Source organism: Leptonotus elevatus, chromosome 1 (genome assembly GCF_054856555.1).
Source record: "Leptonotus elevatus isolate MCC_2025b chromosome 1, RoL_Lele_1.0, whole genome shotgun sequence".
Taxonomy (NCBI): Eukaryota; Metazoa; Chordata; class Actinopteri; order Syngnathiformes; family Syngnathidae; genus Leptonotus; species Leptonotus elevatus.
Genome location: NC_141239.1, coordinates 32,811,991 through 32,833,064, shown reverse-complemented (window position 1 = coordinate 32,833,064; position 21,074 = coordinate 32,811,991). Strand labels below are relative to the sequence as shown.

At 42.8% G+C, this 21,074-nt stretch overlaps 1 protein-coding gene across 4 annotated transcripts in view; it reads left to right on the top strand.

The window, feature by feature from the left end:
- The window catches only part of cep112 (centrosomal protein 112), a 182,646-nt gene that overhangs the window by 89,785 nt on the left and 71,787 nt on the right, over nt 1–21,074 (top strand). For all 4 annotated transcript variants that reach the window (XR_015096919.1, XM_086093239.1, XM_086093230.1 and 1 more), the window contains one exon: nt 9,363–9,581. Coding sequence is in view for 3 of the 4 variants with exons in the window: in XM_086093239.1 (XP_085949365.1) it covers nt 9,363–9,581 (219 nt within the window). In the remaining variant the exon portion in view is untranslated. The remainder of the gene's footprint in view (nt 1–9,362; nt 9,582–21,074) is intronic.

The following is a 21,074-nucleotide window of genomic DNA, read 5'->3' as shown; positions in this document are numbered from 1 at the left end:
TAACTAAAATATTAATATAAAATATTCATGCAACCCACTGCCACATGGAAGAGAAAAAAAACAAATCATGCATCATTATCTGTGTCCTGTGGGAGCGAGGAGAGGAACAGGTGCCTGCGAGAAGCCCGGAGAAGGAGCATCAAATGTCAGTTGCACACTCCAAGGACAACTGACTCCCACTTATTCTCCTAAATAGCATTCATGACACTTGCCTGTGAGATGCCAGTGATGACTAAAGGGGTCCGTTGGAGAAGTCACACAGGGACACGTTGCCATTCCAGAGCTTCACTCCCTGTGTGGCTGTGATACCCTTACACATAGAAATCCCATGGATGACAAATTTTGCTAATTTCCATTGGAATGAAGAACATGTGTAGTTATAATTAAGGAAACTCAGTGGAACTTCCAAAACTGAGCAATTTGGAATTAAAACCCCAGTGATGCAAAGCCCCTGTCCACTCGCTTGCAGTCACATTGTAATTTTTTTCCCACCAACCTGTTTCACACCATGACAGTTGCACACTCATGGCAAAAAGTGAGGCATTCTAAAGCGGCCATGCCAGCGTGAGGCAGGCCCCATGTCCACTTAATGACTGTTTGTTTGTTTGTTTTTGTTGTTGTTTGTTATTCGTGAATTTCGCCCTTCGCACTTTTTCATCTCCTCTCCGTGACGTGCCGACACTGAGGCGGTCTAAGGCAGCCATATCAATGAACTATCCAAAGGGAAAGTTCCTGTATAGTGGGGTTGAGGGATCTCCCTGTTTAAACCACATTCAAAAAAAATCAGGGCAACTAAAATGGTGAAAAACTGTTTTACTGCTGTAGCTCCACAAATGAGTACTACTTAGCCCTCAGTCTTGACACATTTTCAGCCATCTTAAAACATTTTTAATGTATTTAAAGAACACATCTAAAGCATTGTTGGATTGCATCAGGGGGAAAAAAATATTATAGAAAGACACATTCTTAGACATTGACCGATGGGCCAGAATTGGAAAAATTTATTTTTCTTGGCAAACAGTGGTGTAGCTGTTCCATGTAAATGTCTTCTCTTTTTTTTTTTTGTCACCATCTACTCAAATCATGTCTTGAATAATGATTTCTTCTCTAAGTGTGCGCCATCTGGTCATCAAACAGCATCGAGTGCCAGTCTTCTGAGAGCTTTCCTTGGACTAAATAAGGATACTGTCAAATTTTCAAAGCATTTCAATCCCAGGAATGTGATTAAGACGACAAAGAAGTTGAATACATGCGTGATGATGGAAAAAGGCACGCAGCTAGACTGATTTTTCCTGCGCTTGTGTATTGGCATTGACTATATGACTGGTTTCTCAGATCTCGGATTGTCAAGGTACAATGTCTCACTGAGCTGTCATGCCAATGTTTGATCATCACTTAAATGACTGCATGTCATCTCACTACTATTGATTCTCATTTAGGACAACACATCATATAGGAGGGAAGTCATCAATGTGTGTTTAAAAGTATGAACTCCCGGAGTATGTGACGGACAGTGCTGCATACATCACATCTTGAATATGAGCCACGTGGATTCTGTGGATCTGACTGACAACATTAATTAATACGAATAGGAACCATCGGGCTAGAGTCGCTTATGTAATATTAACATTTGTCATATATTATTCTAACTAATCTGTTTAAAGCAGAGGATGATTATTTTATATTTTATGACATAATAGTATACAAAGTACAGTATACTGCATTTGTGTGTTGTACAGTATCTTATTACCCTGAGGCACTCTTATGCATTTTATGTAAAACAAATAAAAATGTAGTATAGATGTGGAGAAGGTATTTAAAAAAAAAAAAAAAAAAATTTAGAAGATGGGTGACAGCTTCTTCACAAAATGTTTTCAAATAATTTATTGTAGGCTTTTCAATTAATGGCTCAATAGTGCCCCCTACAAATACTTAACGAAAAATTCCAGGTTGTACGTTTAACCTACATCTGTGAAAATTTGTGGGGGAAAAAATGTTTTGGAGCCTTTGGCCAAACCTAACACAACGAACGGGAAGTCCACCATTTTTACTTTATTTTGGAAATGGGTGCAATTGATGTCCTTTTAAGTCATATTTTAACGAACTCCTCCCACAGAATGTATCCAATCGTCTTCAAACTTTGGGTGTTTCATCTAAATTGTTTAAGATGGAAAGCTATTGTTGTTATAGCTATTGTGAGGGTCTGCTGGGAACGTCTGGCAGAATCCCCTGTCAGAAAGAGTTTCAACGCCCACCTCCGGCAGAGCTAGGCGGGGGACATTGAGTCCGAATGGACCATGTTCCGTGCTTCCATTGTTGAAGCGGCCGATCGGAGCTGTGGCCGTAAGGTGGTTGGTGCCTGTCGGGGCGGCAATCCTCGAACCCGCTGGACACCAGCGGTAAGGGATGCCGTCAAGCTGAAGAAGGAGTCCTATTGGGCCTTTTTGGCCTGTGGGACCCCGGAGGCTGCTGACAGGTACCGGCTGGCCAAGCGGAATGCGGCTTTGGTGGTCGCTGAGGCAAAAACTCGGACATGGGAGGAGTTCGGTGAGGCCATGAAGAACGACTTCCGGACGGCTTCGAGGAAATTCTGGTCCACCATCCGGCGTCTCAGGAGGGGAAAGCAGTGCGCCATTAACACTGTGTATAGTAGAGATGGGGTGCTGTTGACCTCGACTTGGGACGTCGTGAATCGGTGGGGAGAATACTTCGAAGACCTCCTCAATTCCACCAACACGCCTTCCTTTGAGGAAGCAGGGTCTGGGGACTCTGAGGTGGGCCCCCCTATCTCTGGGGTCGAAGTCACTGAAGTGGTTGGAAAGCTTCTCGGTGGCAGGGCCTCGGGGGTGGATGAGGTTCGCCCGGAGTTCCTAAAGGCTCTGGATGTAGTGGGGCTGTCGTGGTTGACACGTCTCTACAACATCGCGTGGACATCAGGGACAGTGCCTCTGGATTGGCAGACCGGGGTGGTGGTTCCTCTTTTTAAGAAGGGGGACCGGAGGGTGTGTTCCAACTTTAGAGGGATCACACTCCTCAGCCTCCCAGTTAAGGTCTATTCGGGGGTGCTGCATAGGAGGATCCGTCGGGAAGTTGAATCTCTGATTCAGGAGGAGCAGTGTGGTTTTCGTCCCGGCCGTGGAACAGTGGACCAGCTCTACACCCTCAGCAGGATCCTTGAGGGTGAGTGGGAGTTCGCCCAACCAGTCCACATGTGCTTTGTGGACTTGGAGAAGGCGTTTGACCGTGTCCCTCGGGGAGTCCTGTGGGGGGTGCTTCGGGAGTATGGGGTACCGGGCCCCCTGATACGGGCTATTCGGTCTCTGTACGACCGATGTCAGAGTTTGGTCCGCATTGCCGGCAGTAAGTCGAATTTGTTTCCTGTGAGGGTCGGACTCCGCCAAGGTTGCCCTTTGTCCCCGATTCTGTTCGTAATTTTTATAGACAGAATTTCTAGGCGCAGCCGGAGTGTCGAGGGGGTCCGGTTTGGTGGCCTCAACATTGCATCTCTGCTTTTTGCAGATGATGTGGTGCTGTTGGCTTCTTCAAGCCGTGATCTCCAGCTCTCGCTGGAGCGGTTCGCAGCCGAGTGTGAAGCGGTTGGTATGAGGATCAGCACCTCCAAATCCGAGACCATGGTCCTCAGTCGGAAAAGGGTGGAGTGCCCTCTGCGGGTCGGGGATGAGGTCCTGCCCCAAGTGGAGAAGTTCAAGTATCTTGGGGTCTTGTTCACGAGTGAGGGTAGGTTAGAGCGGGAGATCGACAGACGGATCGGTGCAGCGTCTGCAGTGATGCGGACGCTGTATCGGTCCGTTGTGGTGAAGAAGGAGCTGAGCCGAAAGGCAAAGCTCTCAATTTACCGGTCGATCTACGTTCCTGCCCTCACCTATGGTCACGAGCTGTGGGTCGTGACCCACAAGCGGCCGAAATGAGTTTCCTCCGCAGGGTAGCCGGGCTCTCCCTTAGAGATAGGGTGAGAAGCTCGGTCATTCGGGAGGGACTCAGCGTCGAGCCGCTACTCCTCCACGTTGAGAGGAACCAGTTGAGGTGGCTCGGGCATCTGGTTCGGATGCCTCCTGGGCGCCTCCCTGGGGAGGAGTTCCGGGCATGTCCTACCGGCAGGAGGCCCCGGGGACGACCCAGGACACGCTGGAGAGACTACGTCTCACGGCTGGCTTGGGAACGCCGTGGGATCCCATCGGAGGAGCTGGCTGAAGTGGCTGGGGAGAGGAAAGTCTGGGCTTCCCTGCTAAAGCTACTGCCCCCGCGACCTGACCCCGGATAAGCGGAATTGAAGACGGAACGGAACGGAAAGCTATTGAAAGCTTTTTATTTCGCTGCACACTGTTGCTGTGGCGATGCACTGTTTGCAAAGAAAAATTATGCTGTTTTTGAGGATCTGAAATAGGGCAAATATTCATGAGACTTCGCACCGCATAAATCCTGGCAAGGGTTCTTTGGGCTATGTTGCAGTACCCCAACGGCTGCTTGCAGCTCTATTTTAAACTGTATCTTAATATATCTTGTTAACCTCAAATGACTATATTAAATACTGTACTATATAATTTCTGTATCATGAACTAAGAGATACAGCAATGGATGTATCCAAATTTCCCTTAAACGGTAATTTATTTAAACTCCGAAGTAGTTGAGACTGAATCGGCGTGGTCAAAGTTGTACCCTTCATTTTCCCTCTACAGAGATCCGGACGTCACGTGACTATTTATCTGAACACGCCCCCCGTGGCAGGAAAGTAGCGGCGCTGCGTTAATGGACTACAATGGCGAGGAGGGCTAAATTTAGCATTTATCCATCAACTTTCCGCCCAAGAGCATTGGTAGTCACTTTAATGAAAAGGACATGATATACATGCAGGAGGTGGACAGGTTGGATTGCAAATGAAGTGTCAGGACTGCTTTTTTTTTGCGACGCTGCTACGTGGAATTACCCCCTCTTACACCGGTGAGTGCTTTCAAATCTGATCATACAAAGGCTTTACAAGTTTGTACAATCCAGATTCATTTCCCCTTTACGTGTGGTCAAAATGCCATCAAAGTTAGCAGTTTCACGCAAGTCTTAGCAGTGTTATTTAGGTACACTAGCAATTTAGCATCTGCTAAATCTTCCGACGCTGCTGTCATTTATGTCGTAAAAAGCCTTTATGGTCAGTTATTCAATTCAACTATTAAACCGGAGCAGCACAAACGAACGAAACTGATTATTTCTCCCACATTTTGCATGTGGTAAGTTGCCTGAGCCACCATGTACAAAGTGCCCGATCACGTCTTTCGCCTTCATTTAATAACTATACAATCGAGCTACATCTACACGACTGATTCAGTCATTGACTCATCTCATATGAAGTGATCTCTACACAAGCAATGAGGAGGATCCCAAATTCTCCGTCTTGTTGTTCACCCTTTTTATGGCTGCTGTGATCCATTGGTTACGCATTGATTCCTCTTTTGGTAGTTTAGAATGCTCGATCCTTTTTTTTGCCTCTTCTTGTTGGCGTAGCTGGTCCACAACAGCTGTCAATCATTGTTGAAGTGTGGCGTTTGCCGTTTACTCAAAGTGGCAGACGCGTTTTATATGCTGCCAAAATGGCTGCGCTAACGCCCATTTTGGGACGCATGACGTCAACATCCGGATCTCTATTGCTTGAAGACGTGAGCAGCACTGTGGAATAGACGTTAGCATATTATCTGTCTCATAAATCTTAGGTTTTGGGTTGCAATATGCACACTGGCCTCCTGTGGGGAAAGTGGCATGTTCTCTGCTACTGTGGCGACCAGTTCAAAGTGAACCAAGGATAGGCTCCAGGCCTCCAGCTCACGTGTGACCCTGCTGGATGTGTGTATGGCTGCTTCAAGATGCTATAAATTCAGTTGTGCTCTACCGACATATTCTTGATTTGATAATTTGCACTCGTGTTTCCCTCCTGTGCTTGACCATGTAGTATTTAGTTGGTAAAGTTTGTGCAGCATAAAATTTTTTGAGGGGGGTATAATTTGTAACACTTTTTCCCTTGATCCACTTTCACTGTGATGTTTTGCCAGGCTTTTGTTCTTCCGAGCAGACAAACCTTGGCCCACATCCTTTGATTGGAAGCCCTGCTGTTGTCACCCGCAATAGCTCAACATCAGCCTCTGCCCGTGTGCTGCGCTCACTGCTATTCAGCCTCTTGTATTTATTTCTATGTGTGTCATTCCCAATGTCACGGCTGTGGGCTGGATGGTTCTCAAAGATTTCTTCTTTTTTTTTAAGCATCATCCATATTTGTTAATAAGAATGATAAATTAAAGACTCTGGAGGGCTCAGATTAAATAGCTGTTTGGCCTCGGAGGGGAAAGTGCCACAAAAAGACTGGCGATGATGCTGTGTGAAAATGCTGTGTGAATTTCTGATGCTGTTTTACGCCTGTGTCACAGTGCAAGTGCAGCGCTCTAATGAGTGGATTTATTTTGCGCGTCAGTGTTGCTGGAAAGCAGCTCGGCGAACAAGCAAAGAGCATGTTCTTTGAAGTCGCCTTGATTTTCTCCAGCACTCGCTTAACAGACTTCAGACTCTTTCTGTGTGATTGCCTTCGCATGGCGTTGTGCTGTGATGCCCCAGCTTTTGAGTTGAGGGGGTGTCGGGAAGAGGAGGGGTGAACAAACTGCAGGGAGAATTAAAAAAATAATAAAAGCCTGGAAAAGTAATGAAGATGTGCAATAGTTGGCGATGGCATGCAACGTAGGTAGAAACGCTTGTTTTTCCACTTCTTGTTATGGGTCACATAAACAACTGTTGGAAACATGTAAGATGTGTTTCACACCTGCATCATCTAATGGTGGTCTTTTAATATATGTAGACACTACTGCAACGACAACCACAACAATAAACACATTGTCGATTTAATTTGTACAAATTTGACCATAATGGAATATGTTTAGATCCGTTTGGTGCCACACTGGCTGGTAACACTGAAGTCTGTGTCATTGCCATGGCAACCGGAGATCACCTACTTCAGTGATTCCCACCCACTGAGCAGTGGAAGAGAGAGATAAATTATGCAGTTAACACATAATTGCTCTCCATTTGGTGTATTTGCTACAAATAATATATCGATGCTTATGTATCTATGCCAGCGAGGTATGTGACAGGCTGACCAATTTATTTATTTTCCACTAGATGGCAGAAGGTACGATTAACCAGTGTTTCCACCTGCTAATAATAATAATAATAGATTTTGCCAATCATGCAACTAAATAATAGCTTTGTGTTCAACGTAGGCCGAGATTTAACGAATAATGATTATCATCAGTGTCACCGTCTAATAACAGACACGTCAACACAAATGGTGGAGCAAAAACAGGTAGACAGATAATATAACAATCCTCACAGGCATATATTCTTTATCCTCTTTGAACTTTGACCTGCTCCATTTATATGCATATGTTCAAATTCTACTGTCACCGGGTGGATCACCACAATTTAATTGGAGCAAACATAATTGTTTAATTCTTGCCATTCCAACTAATTATGTCATTGTTGTGTGCTTTTCTAAAGTACAACGTGAGATTGCTGTTTTTCTTATTAAATAACACATTACAAAAATATGGTTGTTTTGGTGGTGTGGGTTTGTAAATATTGAAAAAGGACATTTTAATTCAGTTTAGCCATGGGACAAATTTAACTTGTATCTCAGGGCACTACTGTATACACTTTTTCTGATGCTTTTGTTTGGTTGTGTGCATTAAGATTTTTCAAATGTAATGCCTTGGCTCATTACAGGTTGGGACACACTGACCTTTTTTTGTTTCTATTCATTTCCACAGCCCCAAAACATAACAATGCATACCTGTAGGGGGAGCACAGTTGCCAAAATGAAAACAATAATCCCCAAATTACTGTTTGAAGCCATTTTTAAAAGAATAATTGAAAAAACAATTAGACATTGACTTTTGAGGACCTCCTATTCTCAGCAAGGGCTCTTTCTGGGCTTTCCATGGTTCTCGTTAGCATTCCCTCTTTTTGTAATGTTGACGCTCCCTGGCAGCTATTAGATGGCTCTTCTGGGCAAAGTCAAGGCCGAACAGCCCCCCGCCCCCGAAAGGTCATGGTCATGGTCAAGTGAGGTGGGCGGCCATTTGTCTGTGGCACACACACTAAGGAAAGCAGACTATTTAAGAATGTCATGTTTGCGGAAACATCTCGACCTTAAGCCATCGTTTTCTTTATGTAGTAAATTTCCATTGAGAGAGTTGACACCCTTCTGTTGGAGTACTGACTCAAGTGGAACAGTACCTAAAGGCTAAGTGCTAAACACAAAGAAGCAGAACAAAATACTGGACAAGGCTCAAAATAAGCAGGTACGTGTTGCAGTTTGCATGTCATAATGTGTCATTTACTCCTCATTAATAAACATTGACTCAATCTACTCATTAAGAAATGTTTCAGTCACAAATGGTCAAATAAAAAGGCTATTGTGACGATATATTTGGGCAAATTGTTACAAAGTGCTGCTTTAAATTAATTATGCAGAAAACAAGTTATTTTATGGCTTAAATTATTAAAAGTTCAAATAAAAAGTTACTTTTTTGTATGTAAATTACTTTGTAGCTACAAATACATTAAAGAAATAAAGGAATGTCTCAATAACTTTTATTTTTTATAAAATTACATTAAAGCTGATCTTATTTAAAATCAATTAACCCTAATGAATTAACTCTAACCCTAGACAACAAAATAAAGTTTGCTGTTACACACAATGTGAATTTAAGACACAAACACAATTGATTTCAGACAAAAGAAAATCAATGGTTCATTATGTTGCCACTTTATTGTTTCATGGAAACCCTTACTTCAGTTTCCTGGGATTCCTCCGTTTTTCTTTCTTATCTCATTTGAAGTCATGTCTTCGTTTGTCAACTGTGGCTGTCGCTTTAAGATCGTGCAGGTACCCACACGCGCAACATGAACGAGCCTGACACAGATGTTGCAGTTACACTTTGGGCCAGAGGTGGCAGTCGCGAGTAAAACAAAAAAAAAGTGACAAACTGCACAAAGATCCTTTAAACACTTTGTATATGAACTTACGATACTTGGGCATGAATGGATTAATAAATGTAATGGTTAAATTAGAAATGATATTTAAACAGTCCTCTTCATCATGTTGTTCCCATTTTGACCTCATGACACCCAGCGACAGTACCTCGCCATTGCAATGCTTCAAAGATGAAAAAACATCTGTCCATGGTGCATCATCAGACGTTATAATTACACATTACAATCCGCAGGCCGGTCATATCAAATCAATATGTACGAAGCCACACATCTGCTCTCATTCCAAAACACAACACCTGCATCTCTGATCTTTCTAGACCATTTTGGAGTTGGAGGCCAAGTTGGCGTGTTTGCGTGAGGAGCTCCTGGTGGCCCGCGGCCAGCACAAGCAACAGTTGGCTGAGATGGCCGCGCTCCGGGAGGAAGAAAAGCAAGGGGCTTACCTGAACAAAGAGACGCTCCGCTCCGACATGGAACGCGTCCTCCGCGACCTGAAAAGAAGCCACCAGCAGGAGAAGGAAACAGCTGAGGAGAAGGTAAACAGTTTGAAAATGCTTGGCAATTTGGAACAAAGCATCTGTAATCTCACATACTACAGTATGTATTCTATCATCTGGGGGCGGTGTGCCTGTAACTTTAAGACAAGCGTATTGATAGGATACAGGGTGCACAATTATGAAACATATACAAGTTCTGTGAATTGCTATAGAAGTCAGACGTGGAGTGAAGATGCCAGGTTTTGAGTTGATCTGTTATCCAGCTGTGCATTTTTGCTTTCTTACTCAATCCGGGTGAACTTAAAACGTGAGGAGGAGCCTTTCCTTTGTACCGTGTTGCAACCTTTTGCTACCGTGCCGCAAGTGGAGCGGCTGGGAAATCGGCCGTAATCTTGAGCTGCCCTAGCAGGAAGCTAACCTAAGGTGGTGTTGATCAGACGTTAATCCCCCCCCCCCCCTGGTAGGACCCATCAAAGCCAGCATTTTTCATTAGATACCTTCCATGTGCCAGATGTGCAGCATTAACTCCCCAAATCAAGAAGCAAAGTGGCCTTTTTTGGCTTCATGTGGCACACAGAACCAGGCAGGAAATGGACTGGAGGAAGAGAATGAGCTTATTACAGGGTAATTCCCATTTGAAAGAGTCAAGCTATTCCCACTTACCCAGCTTTTTCTTTTTTTTTCTTTTTTTGTGCTTTTGGATACGTCAAAGCATTTTATTTTAGGTGTCTTATCTTTCTTCTTGTGCGTGACCCACAGTTGTGTGGGAATCTGGAGTGGATTCAAAGCAGTGAATGTTGAACTTGGACTGATAACACTATCAGCCATGTGCTACTTTTACATTTTATAAAAAAAGATGAATGATTTTGCCATCCTTTTTTGTAAGAGTAGGCTTCTTGAAAAAGAAAAAAAAAACGTCAAATGTCTTTTACCCCCCCCCCCCCCCCCTACTTTCTAATCCGTCTCCAAGTTTGACTTGGTAGCAGCAAGGGAAAACTTCCTACTTTGGTGCACCCTGTTTTTTCTCCCACATGGGACTGAAGTCAGCCAGGCCTCAGATCTATATTGACTGCATCACCCTGTTTGGTAAGCTTAAAATGTCTCATTCGTTTTTGATGCACACGAAAAACGCTGTCCTCTGCAGTCCACTGTGCTCTTGGAAGCACAGCCTGGGCAGGGCAGGTTGTTTTTCTTCTTCTGTTTTTTTCAAACGCATCTCCCAGATCCAGGAAAAAAGGCCAGAGAAATCCATTAAATCCATGAATGGATTCTCATCAAAGACGTTTAAAAGCGGGGGGGAGACAGAGGAGGTGGGGGTGTTTTGGGAGTAAAATAATGAGAAACAGAATATCAGAGAAGATAAGAAATAGCTAGTTCCCTGCTTTTTAGTTAAGCAGTAGAAATACACAGGAAAGAGATGGGGAGGAGAAGGTGTGTACGGATGGGCTTTTTAGGTATTGCCATTGAACTTTCATCTTTGTGTGTGCGCGTGTGTGCGCTCGCGTCCTCCAATCTCCGTGCGCCACTGACAGACCTGTGAAGCCACCTCAGTGCCTGATAAAGACGCTTCATCTCTGGGATACAGTAACGCTCCAGCTCCCCTCTCTCACCCACACCACCTCCTTATCTAACTTTTCTTTTTCTCTTATGCACACCACTCTGGTGCTGTTGCTGTACCCTCTTCTCCCACACACACAACTGTCTCCAGTCACAAAGTATAGTAAAACTTAGGGTTTTATACGGTATATAATGAGTCGGTCCAACAACTAGAATGCAGTTGGTTGTACCTCAAAGTTTGACAGAAATGCGATCAATGAATCAGCTTGGTCTTTTATTTGGACTTCTAAAATAGCCAAGCATTAGGATCAATTATACCTGTATTTGGAATGACTGGAGTCCAGAGTCCACAAACTGATAGACCAGTGGTTCTTAACCTGGGTTTGATGGAACCCCGGGGGTTCAGCGAGTCAGTCTCGGGTTCGGCGAAGGTCAAGACACAACCCCGACTCGTATGATTCATGATGATACGCCGCGCTTGGTCATCATTAGCTGCAGCTGATCACGCTTCATTGCTCGGCCTATCTGTGCTGCACTAAGTAGTCGACTTGTGACTATTGTGATGGTACGTCGTGTGAATTCTTCATACTATGTTGACCAAAAAAAGAAAGTGATCGTGTGAAGTGAAGAGAGTTAGATTCGATGAAAAGGCTACTCTCCCTATTAATTTCTCTTCACCAGTTAACCTATGTCTTGAATTTTTTTCAGTGACGCACATATGCCCCGGCATGAGTTGTCACCCCTCTCCATGTGGACAGAGGTTCGCGTTGGCGTGGCAGTCGCCATATGAGCTTAAAATTTGTTTAGTAGAGAAAAGCTCTTTCTATGCTACGCTTGTTGCGCGTTCATGGTTTGAGACAAAAAGTCAGCAGTATAGACCATAAAACTTAGAACTGCTGGAGGAGATTAACTGGTCACATTTCATCAGATACGTTGACCTATAGATGTGAGGCACTGACCTACAGCATATGCACTCTAATTCGTACACCATCTAACATCAAATGCCCTGGTTCTCACTGCTTATGATCTCCAATGTATGTGTCATTGTTGGAATGAATTATCCATTCTTGGAACCGGGCTGGACATGGTATTTGCAATGTAAAAGCAGAACAGGTGTCGTTTGAAGGCTTTAGCGGTGATGTCAGTAGCAGAACCCAAAAAACATCTATAAGACTTTCTTCCATGAGGCAGCCTTTTCCGTAAGTAGTATCCGTAACCAAGGTTGAACTTTTTGGCCAAAAGTCCAATGCTGACTTCCATTTATTGTAATATGAGTTTGATTGTTATTGGTTAATTCTGAACATTGCCATATCCCAAATATAAGAGGGTGTGTACACTTGGGCAACCTATTTATTTCAGTTATTTAGACTTTCCCTCTTGATTTTTTTGTATTGAATTGTCCGGGTTATACTTTACATTGATAGTGAAAAAAGGTTTCAAATGCTTTATCTCGGTCTCAGTTTTTTAAATGACAGAAACCTGCTATTTAACTCTTTGACTGCCAGACGTTTTCAGAAAAGGGATGCCGTCAGTGCCAGCCGATTTAAGCATTTTGACTGATCTTTCAAGGTCCACAGAAAATGTTCTGTTTGGACTATGGAAACACACATACTACCTTAGGTTCATCTTTCATCAGAAAAAAAAAGTTTGTTTCTACCTTATTCCGTTCTTTAGTAATCAACAATAGAAAATGGTTAGTTTCACCCGATTTCGCTTGCTTTGGACTAAAATACGGAGAAATCAAGCTTTTAGTGAAACGATATTATTTCATGCACTCTAGTGAATTTTACACTTCTTTTTGTCCATGAATGATGCCACAAACACCTAAATAGTGCTTTACTTCTATAAAACACTACCACCAAGAATGAAAAAGTGTTTTTTGATAGCAAAATACGTTTATTTACATTCAACAGTGTAACAATTTGACAACAATTTGGCAAACTATTTACAAATGTGTGCAACTGTGGTGCTATTTACAAATATGTGGATGTTTCAACGACAGTTTTTCTTTTTGTGTAACACTGCGTGCAAGAAGATGCAACAGCATTTGCACAACAGATTGCCTCTTCGCGTGCAGAAGCTCCACTTTCTTGCAGGCCATTTTTTCCGGGGAATAGCAAGTATATACTGCAGTGTGTGTTGCCATCAAGTCTAATATCAGGATCATGCTACGGTTACGTTACGGTGGTGTTACGTCTGGCTTCCTCATGTCCTTCAGTTGCTATACCGGGTGGTAAGAGATGTTCTGATCCATCTTATCCACTCCATTCATGGTGGCATCGTAGTCCAGAAACAGTGTCTTCTCCGTGATCAGACTGTACCCGCTCCTCCGATGAATATGCATTGGACTCGGGGTACTCTTCATTGTCCGACAAAATGTCCGCATGTGCAGCTCCGGCGTTAGCAGAGCTAGCCGGTGATGCTTTATGACGTGAGAATAAAGGCCGCGTCCAACCTCGGGATTCACCATCATCATCAATGTGCATTGGTCGATGCCAACTCTCCATCGCCCGATCGAATGTCCGATTGTGTAGAAGTACCCGGTCGGTTATTGTGCGCGTTTTCCGGCCTTAGCAGCGCTAGCCGCGCTAGCCGCGCTTAGCCGGTGAGGCTTACTACGTGATCATAACGGTCGCGTCAAGGCTTCCAACTTTGGCGTCAAGCTCGGAGTCATCATCATCGTCGACATCAATGCGCTTTTTAGTATTGATCGATGCTTTCCGTCTTTGAAAAAAATGCTCAAGCGTGAGCTGCTTGCAACCGGTTGCTTGATCAGCCATTGTGGCTTCATCAGCCATTGTCTCCTCAAGACTCTAGCTCCGCCTCACGTCTTCTACTAACGCCCACGGTGGGCGGCCCATCCAACCTTGTGCAAAGAGAGTCATCGCTGCCATCTAGGGGCCAAAACGAGTCATTATACTAACCAGATCTGCTTGATACTTTCAGCACAGCTGCCCAAGGCTTTCCTCCACCCGTTTCCAAAAAAAAAACAAAAAAACATAGTGAACGTCTTTTAACGTCCTCGGCGCCCTTCCGTAGGTTTTTACTAAACGTTTTATAACGTTTATGGCGGTCAAAGAGTTAAACAGGAATGTGTATTTTTTTTCTTTCTTTTTTTATATCTATCTATCATCTGTACATAACTGAAGGATGTATCGGTACGTTTAAGATTGATAAGGTAGCACGTATCATATGTATAACTGTTTCTAACGGTTCAACAGATCATTGCAAGCCAGTAATGTATTTGTTACAAAGTATGACTGTGGACTCCAACTCTGTATTAATACTTTCAGACTTGCTCAATCAAGACTTTGTGGTTTGAGTACAAGGTTGCCGTCAGTGTCAGTGTGACTTGTTCATCTCCTTTGCCCCCACCCCGTCACTGCTGACTTACCGGGTCGGTCCTCTGCCATTTGGAGATACACTAAATCACATTACATCCTCGGTCATGGATTAAGATGAAGAACACGGGCCAAAGGATGATCAAAGAGGGCCCACATTCACCTCATGCTGACAAACCAACTTAAGAGACAAAAGGGATGACGGAGGCAGAGAAAAGGATCCGATTTTGGGAGAGAACAAGTTCAAGTTTAAGGATGTGGGCGGATTAATCCCGGTTAACCGCCGACGTGCTTTGATGTGTCTGAACTTTGACTGTTGTGATATTAATATGGCATTGTTTCAAAGAGAAAGAGATGTTCTCTGTTATTTCGTATACGAGCATTAGTGTTTGTTGATGTGAGTGCACACAAATCGCAGCTCCACAGCGCAGCATCGGGCCCGGTGGCGGTGAGGGAGTGACTCACCCGGCAGATGAAAGAGTCAAAGTAAAGACTCTGCCATCCTTCCCCGAAAAAAAAAAAACATCACACGACACGGTTGCTCACTTTTTTTGAAGTCATCCAAAAAGAGGGAGGCAAACGACACACTTTCTCAATCGCATTAAAACATGGCGTCAGGCCGCTTCCATCTTGTGGCGCACTGCAGATTACACTTTGGTTTGAAGTGGCGTTTTAAATGGGACACCAGGATGTCGGGCCCGCCATTTTTCAGTTCCTCATTCAGCGTCTTGCATCTTCACATCAGGCAGACTTACTGATCAAAGTGGGTAAGCAGGCGTAAATGAGGGGAAGTGAGCTCTACCTACGTAGGAAAACTGAATGTTGACCCAGTTCAATCTGAGTTTAATGACCAATTGGATAAAGTTGCTCGCAATGATTAACAGTTTATCGGTGGAATGAACTTGATTGATAACTAAAGTGGGTGTTTAAAAATGGACCATGTAGAACCATGAGATTTCTACCACTCAAATGGCAATGGATAATAGTGACAAGTAATGTTGTAGTCAAGACCGCACCAACCGGGACCAAGACTAGAGAGTATCAAGACTGAGACAAAAACTAAATTAATAAATAAAGATAATCTATAGTCCGCTCTGTCCGAGTCTAGGCCTGGTAAAAATAAAAATGCCTTCACTTCCAAGACCGAGACCGAAACCCTTAAAAAGAGGTCTCGAGACCAATCTCAAGGCCAAGACCGATCTCGAGAACTACAACACTAATGACACGAACACTGTAAAGTTACTGAGTGAACAGTTTTGATGTAGGATCTTAATAGAGGTGAAAATGAATCCAAATCAAGGGAACAAAATCGCATAAGATCCTACATCAACGCAATCTGATCTGATGAAATCTGTTTAGTAAAATTTCCTTTTGTTCCAAATACTAGATTTCATTGTTAATAGTACTTCTTGTGTTGTGGTGGATGATTCCATCTAAACTTTTGTGGATTTGATGGATTATGAAAAGTTTGATGTTGGGTCAGTATGAAGTTCTTTCAATGTAATACCGTCGACCTGATTAATAATCTATAATTGCTAAAGGAGAAATAGAATAGAGGAAATGGTCACAAGTGGGACCTTTCGCTGTGAGGCCTTCTGTGGTGTATACCCAAGGAGGACCCAAGGGGCAGGTGATCTCTTTGTGTAGTGTGACTCAACCATCCACCCCATTGTGTCTCAAATGGCAAAACGGTGAAAAAGACATCAGTGGTAGCGGGATGTTGTGGCATCTGTTGGAAAAATCCTTGGTCGCTCTTTTGTAAATCTTGTATGGTAGATGGGTCACTAGGATAATTTGTATTTAGCATTTATTATTAGCAATTGGTTTGCTAGAGCGTCTAATGGGCCAAGTGGTTAGCATATTTCTGATGTTTGGGGTTTGACTCTTGACTCAGCCTTTCCTGTGCACAGTTTGCATTTTCCACCTGCACTTTTGTCTGTTTTCCCCAGCTACTATCCTCCCACATTCCAAGAACACGCTTCTTACTCTAAATTGTATCCAATATAGTACGTTTAATTTGAAGCTTTTGACCTCTCGTGCGATCTGATATTCATCTCCAAAGAACAGATCAAAGTTCTGGTAAACTGGGCCATAAATGTAGACCTTGTAGACCATCACCAGATACGTAGAACACAACACAACAATGACGTAGATATTTATAAGAACACTGGACGGCTCAAGGCAGAATCAGCAACTGGTCGGCCATCTTAGGACAGGGGACTGCTTTAGTTCGTTCACTATGGTTGACTTCTATGCACGCCCGAACCTACCTGGTGTCAAACTCTGTGTATAAAACTCAATGCCATGTTAAGCCGACTGGTGATAGTCACTGGATACTGGTAGAGGTGTAATGTTTAGCGTCTAATTCTTCTTGTATGATGTTGATGTATGCTTAGCGTCAATGTTACTGTGTGTATCTGTGGCATGTGTCGTGTGGCGCTGACAGAGAGTAAGCAGGCGGGGATGAAGAGAATGTCTACTGACAGGCAGCGATGGTGCACTGTGAAATGTAAAATAAAGTCTCATGTCATTACGGCACCCGCTCCCTCGCTCGCAGACAGTTACACAGGCGACGCAGCGAGACGCCGATGATTACAGACAAACGAGCAAATAGCGTCTCCCTCAGCTCTACCACGCTGCCACATTGAACTCTTTTACGAGAGACATTGGAACACAGAGTCGTTTTGAATGTTCACAATCGGTGCTGCCACTGGAACTGAAGTCTAGATCGAAGGGGGAATTCATTTTCCGTGCGAGCCCAACAAATCAGCATTAACAGGCGGCTAATTTGTTGCCTCCGCCCCTTTGCCCTTGAGCTGATTACCTGTGGACCACCCCTCACGTGTCCTCGCCTTGTGTCCGCTGACATCACCCTCTCGTCAGCTAGCATACTTTCACACCAAGTTCAGCTGTAGGACAATGCTGAAAACCACAAGTGCTCTTCAGCAATGAAAGATGATTGGAAACATATCGGAGGAGGGGGAAGAAAAATGCCATATGGATGCAATATCCTGTCCGGGGTTACAGACTGCGCTCGACAGATTCTGAAAATTCTTTCCCACTGACTTGAAAAGGCACGTAGAATTTATCGTGCGCTGGCAGCGTTAATATGTGTTTACGTGTCGGGTTTCTTCCTCCATTGGTGGTAACATTCTCTGGTGACTAAGATGATGTCTGGTGACACCTTGGGCAAATTTTGCTTCCAGATTAGTTGTGGGTTTGGCCTTGAAACATAATTTTAGTCTATTGGCTTCTGGGCCATTGATTAATGTGAAGGGCTAACAATTTGACACATGCTTCTGAAATAAATTTGCTAAAATTACCTTTAATGGTAGGGTTATATTTTATTAATAATTAACTCATTTGCTCCCAAAAATTTATAAAAAACGTTCTATGTTAAATATTGCCATGGTCCCAAAAACTTATTCATCTGGTGTTTGTTTTTTTGTTGGTGTTTTTTTTATACTAGAGCATGAAGCCTCTGAGCTGCAGAGAACAGGTGAAACAATGGTAGTTATTACAAATAACGTCCAGCAGGGGGCAGCAGAGTATAAGAGATCAACCAGGGCCATGTTGCAAAAATCTCTTTCCTCAAGGGTTTTGAACAGGTTTGTGAATAATGATGGAACTATATTCTAAGGCTAATTGCTGCGTAACGGAAAACCGATACAAATATACTTTTTTTCCTGATGAAAGAAGATAATCTAATTTTCTTTTGGTATGTTCCATGTTTTTATAGCAATAGAACACAATATTCTGTGGGCCTTGCAAAATCAGTCAAAATCCAGTAAAACAGCCGGGAGATAAGGGGGGTTGCTTCAGTGAAAATGACTAGCAGTGAATGAGTTATTGATATTAATTTCAGAAGAAACTGCTCGTGTTAGTTTCCGACATTAATTAGGACAATTATCAATAGGGCAACACTGCCCTACATTTTTAAAGGATCCCTTCTGCAGCATTCCTAGAAAATCATAATGTCCCATCACTGGTAAGCGATTTCTCAAACAGTCCTGCCAGCTACTCATGTGGTCCATGGGGCCGACCTGGTGCCTGTGGGCACCACGTTAGTGACCCCTGCTCTATATGTACACTGTAAAAAACGATTTTGGAGAGAGGTAAATATAATCCACGAAAGTCATGTAAAATTTACCCGATTACGTTAGACAACAAAGGAATTACCAAATACAGGGTCTAATATATCTAATATCTAATATATAACATTAAAAAGTGTTACAAATAAAAACGGAATAAAACATACACAGAAAAATGTAGTCAAATGTACCCAACAACCACTCCTCTGTACTGCGGTATATGCGCATGCGTCATCACTAAATCAGGTTGGGAACTTCTACTCGCCGACTCTGCCGGACTCGACTTAAGATAAGGTAAGTCCAGTGGGTTTACCTGTCTTTCATTTACGAATATTAACACTAAGTTATGATTGGCAATATATTCTACATGAGTCGCAGTCGGTGTGAGTCTGTGTTAAGTGCCATGTATGCTAAAGTTTGAATTGGCGACTCGCGAGCGTTTGTACAGCTGCTGTTCATCACGAAACACTGGGAAAGTAGCAAGCTAGCTCGCTAACTGTTGTTAAAACTCTCGTGTTAATGCCAAAGCACTGTTCTTTTCACATATCTCACAAAAAAATGTTTAGTTATTAGCTTAAGTATTGTTGCTGTGTAGCTGTGACATGCGGTGCAGTGGGGGTTTTGCCCCTATAGTGGCGGTCCCAGCAGCTAACTTTCGGGAATAATGATGTGCTCTCAATAAAGGCACACACAAAAAGGGAAACACAGTATATTTTTTATTTTTTGTAATCAGGGCTGGCGGTAAGAGAGTAGGAATGAGCTGCTGGAATGCTCAGAGATGACTGAAAGGAAGAAAATACCACTTTGGTGAGGAATTAGCATTTTTACATGGCGAAATGCGGAAAAAAACAACGTTGATTTAGCATGATATGACCCCTTTAATGCACAAAAATCAGATGTGTAAATTCCAACTTAATTGATAAAGGTTAAGATTGCAATGTTTTGTCTTGTACATGCTTTATCATTGTAATGTGTGATATTTTATGTTTTTGCTGATAAATTTACTATACATGTTGACGTTCACTATTGTTTCCCCCTCTCCCCAGGTCATATTGTGGTCTGCCTTTTGGCCAAGATAAAATTGTACCTAAATTTTCACACGATCCGATGCTACCTATTCTGCGACTGCCAGATCTCCTGTATCCTCCTCTTTGTATCCTGTCCATTGGCTTTCAAGGTGTTGGACAATCTTTCAGGTGTGCAAGTTCTCAGGGTAAAAGAAGATGCATGGTTTTTAAGGTTCAAGTTACCTTAATTAAAGACTGAAAATGAACTAGCAATGCAAAGTTTGTTGCTTCATGTTTTTGTGTACGTTATATTGCAAGTTATCGTTTGACTTTGTTTTTGTATTTTTGGTATCTACACAATGGAATACTTTGTTAAAGAAACCAAAGCACATTTCAAGTTATGATAGCATTGGTCTGCGTTAGTAATAGTAAGCCCTGTAACCTACATTGAAAATGTTGCATATCACTGGTGTTATATAAAAACTTCACATCTCCCAAATTTCCCAAATAGTTTTTCATGAATTTAACAAATAGATTAGTTAAATAAAAAAATGAAAAAAGACTGGTGAAAATTGCACATCAGAGGTTGCAGCCCAACACCAGAGATACACTTTGTGTACATTATCGTGTGAGTTGTCTTTGATTTTGTATTTGTATTTTTGTATTTGTACATTTGTTAGATAAAAAAAAAACATATACTCTTGTTTAAACGTGATTTTTTTTTTTAAAGCTATTACCTTTGCTGAATGAGTAAAAGTTAGCAACTAATAGTAATTCATTTTGAGTAGTAGTTTACTAAGAAATTGTGAGTATATTTTACCCAATTATTATTAGTAATTGGTTGTAGAATGTAATCAGAAATGTTAGGTAAATTCTACCCAACGTATGTAAGTATTTCATAATTATGGAATTTATATAATATTTAACCACAATGTATAATTAAAATGTACCCAGTTAAAGTGGATGCAAATTGTTACCCTACATTTAGTGGTTCAATTCTATAGGTGTATGTTTGCGTATTTGTGCTTGGCCTGCTTCCCATTGCTGATTATTAATTAAGTTTTGGTGAGCACTGCCTGAATAGCTTTCAGATCCGCACTCTTCAACTCGCACCCTCTTCAAAGCTGCGGCGCTTCGTGCCGCCAGGATGACGAGGTGATTGAAGAGCCCGATGCAGCCTCAACGTGCCTTCGGCGAGGCACAGGTAGTTGCATTGAAAGTGCTCGCACGCACGCACGGACACGTACAGTACAAATGGTTCGGCTTTCAATTTAGCACTCATTTTCGACAAGGTTGTGTTCCCTGCATGTTGCACGTTGCTATCCGTCTTCATCAGTTGTCGTCCACAGACGGGGCTTGTTGTGTAGTTCCAGGGGCGGTTTTACCTGTATAATGCATGATGTTGTGTAATTCTTCCTGCTATATTCCCTCGAGTGCTGTCTGTAAAGGGAATTTGTTAGTAGCAAGCGCTGTAGTATTTTATTTTATTACAAGCAAGTTCCTTCCAAAAATGTACTATATTACAGGTATACATAA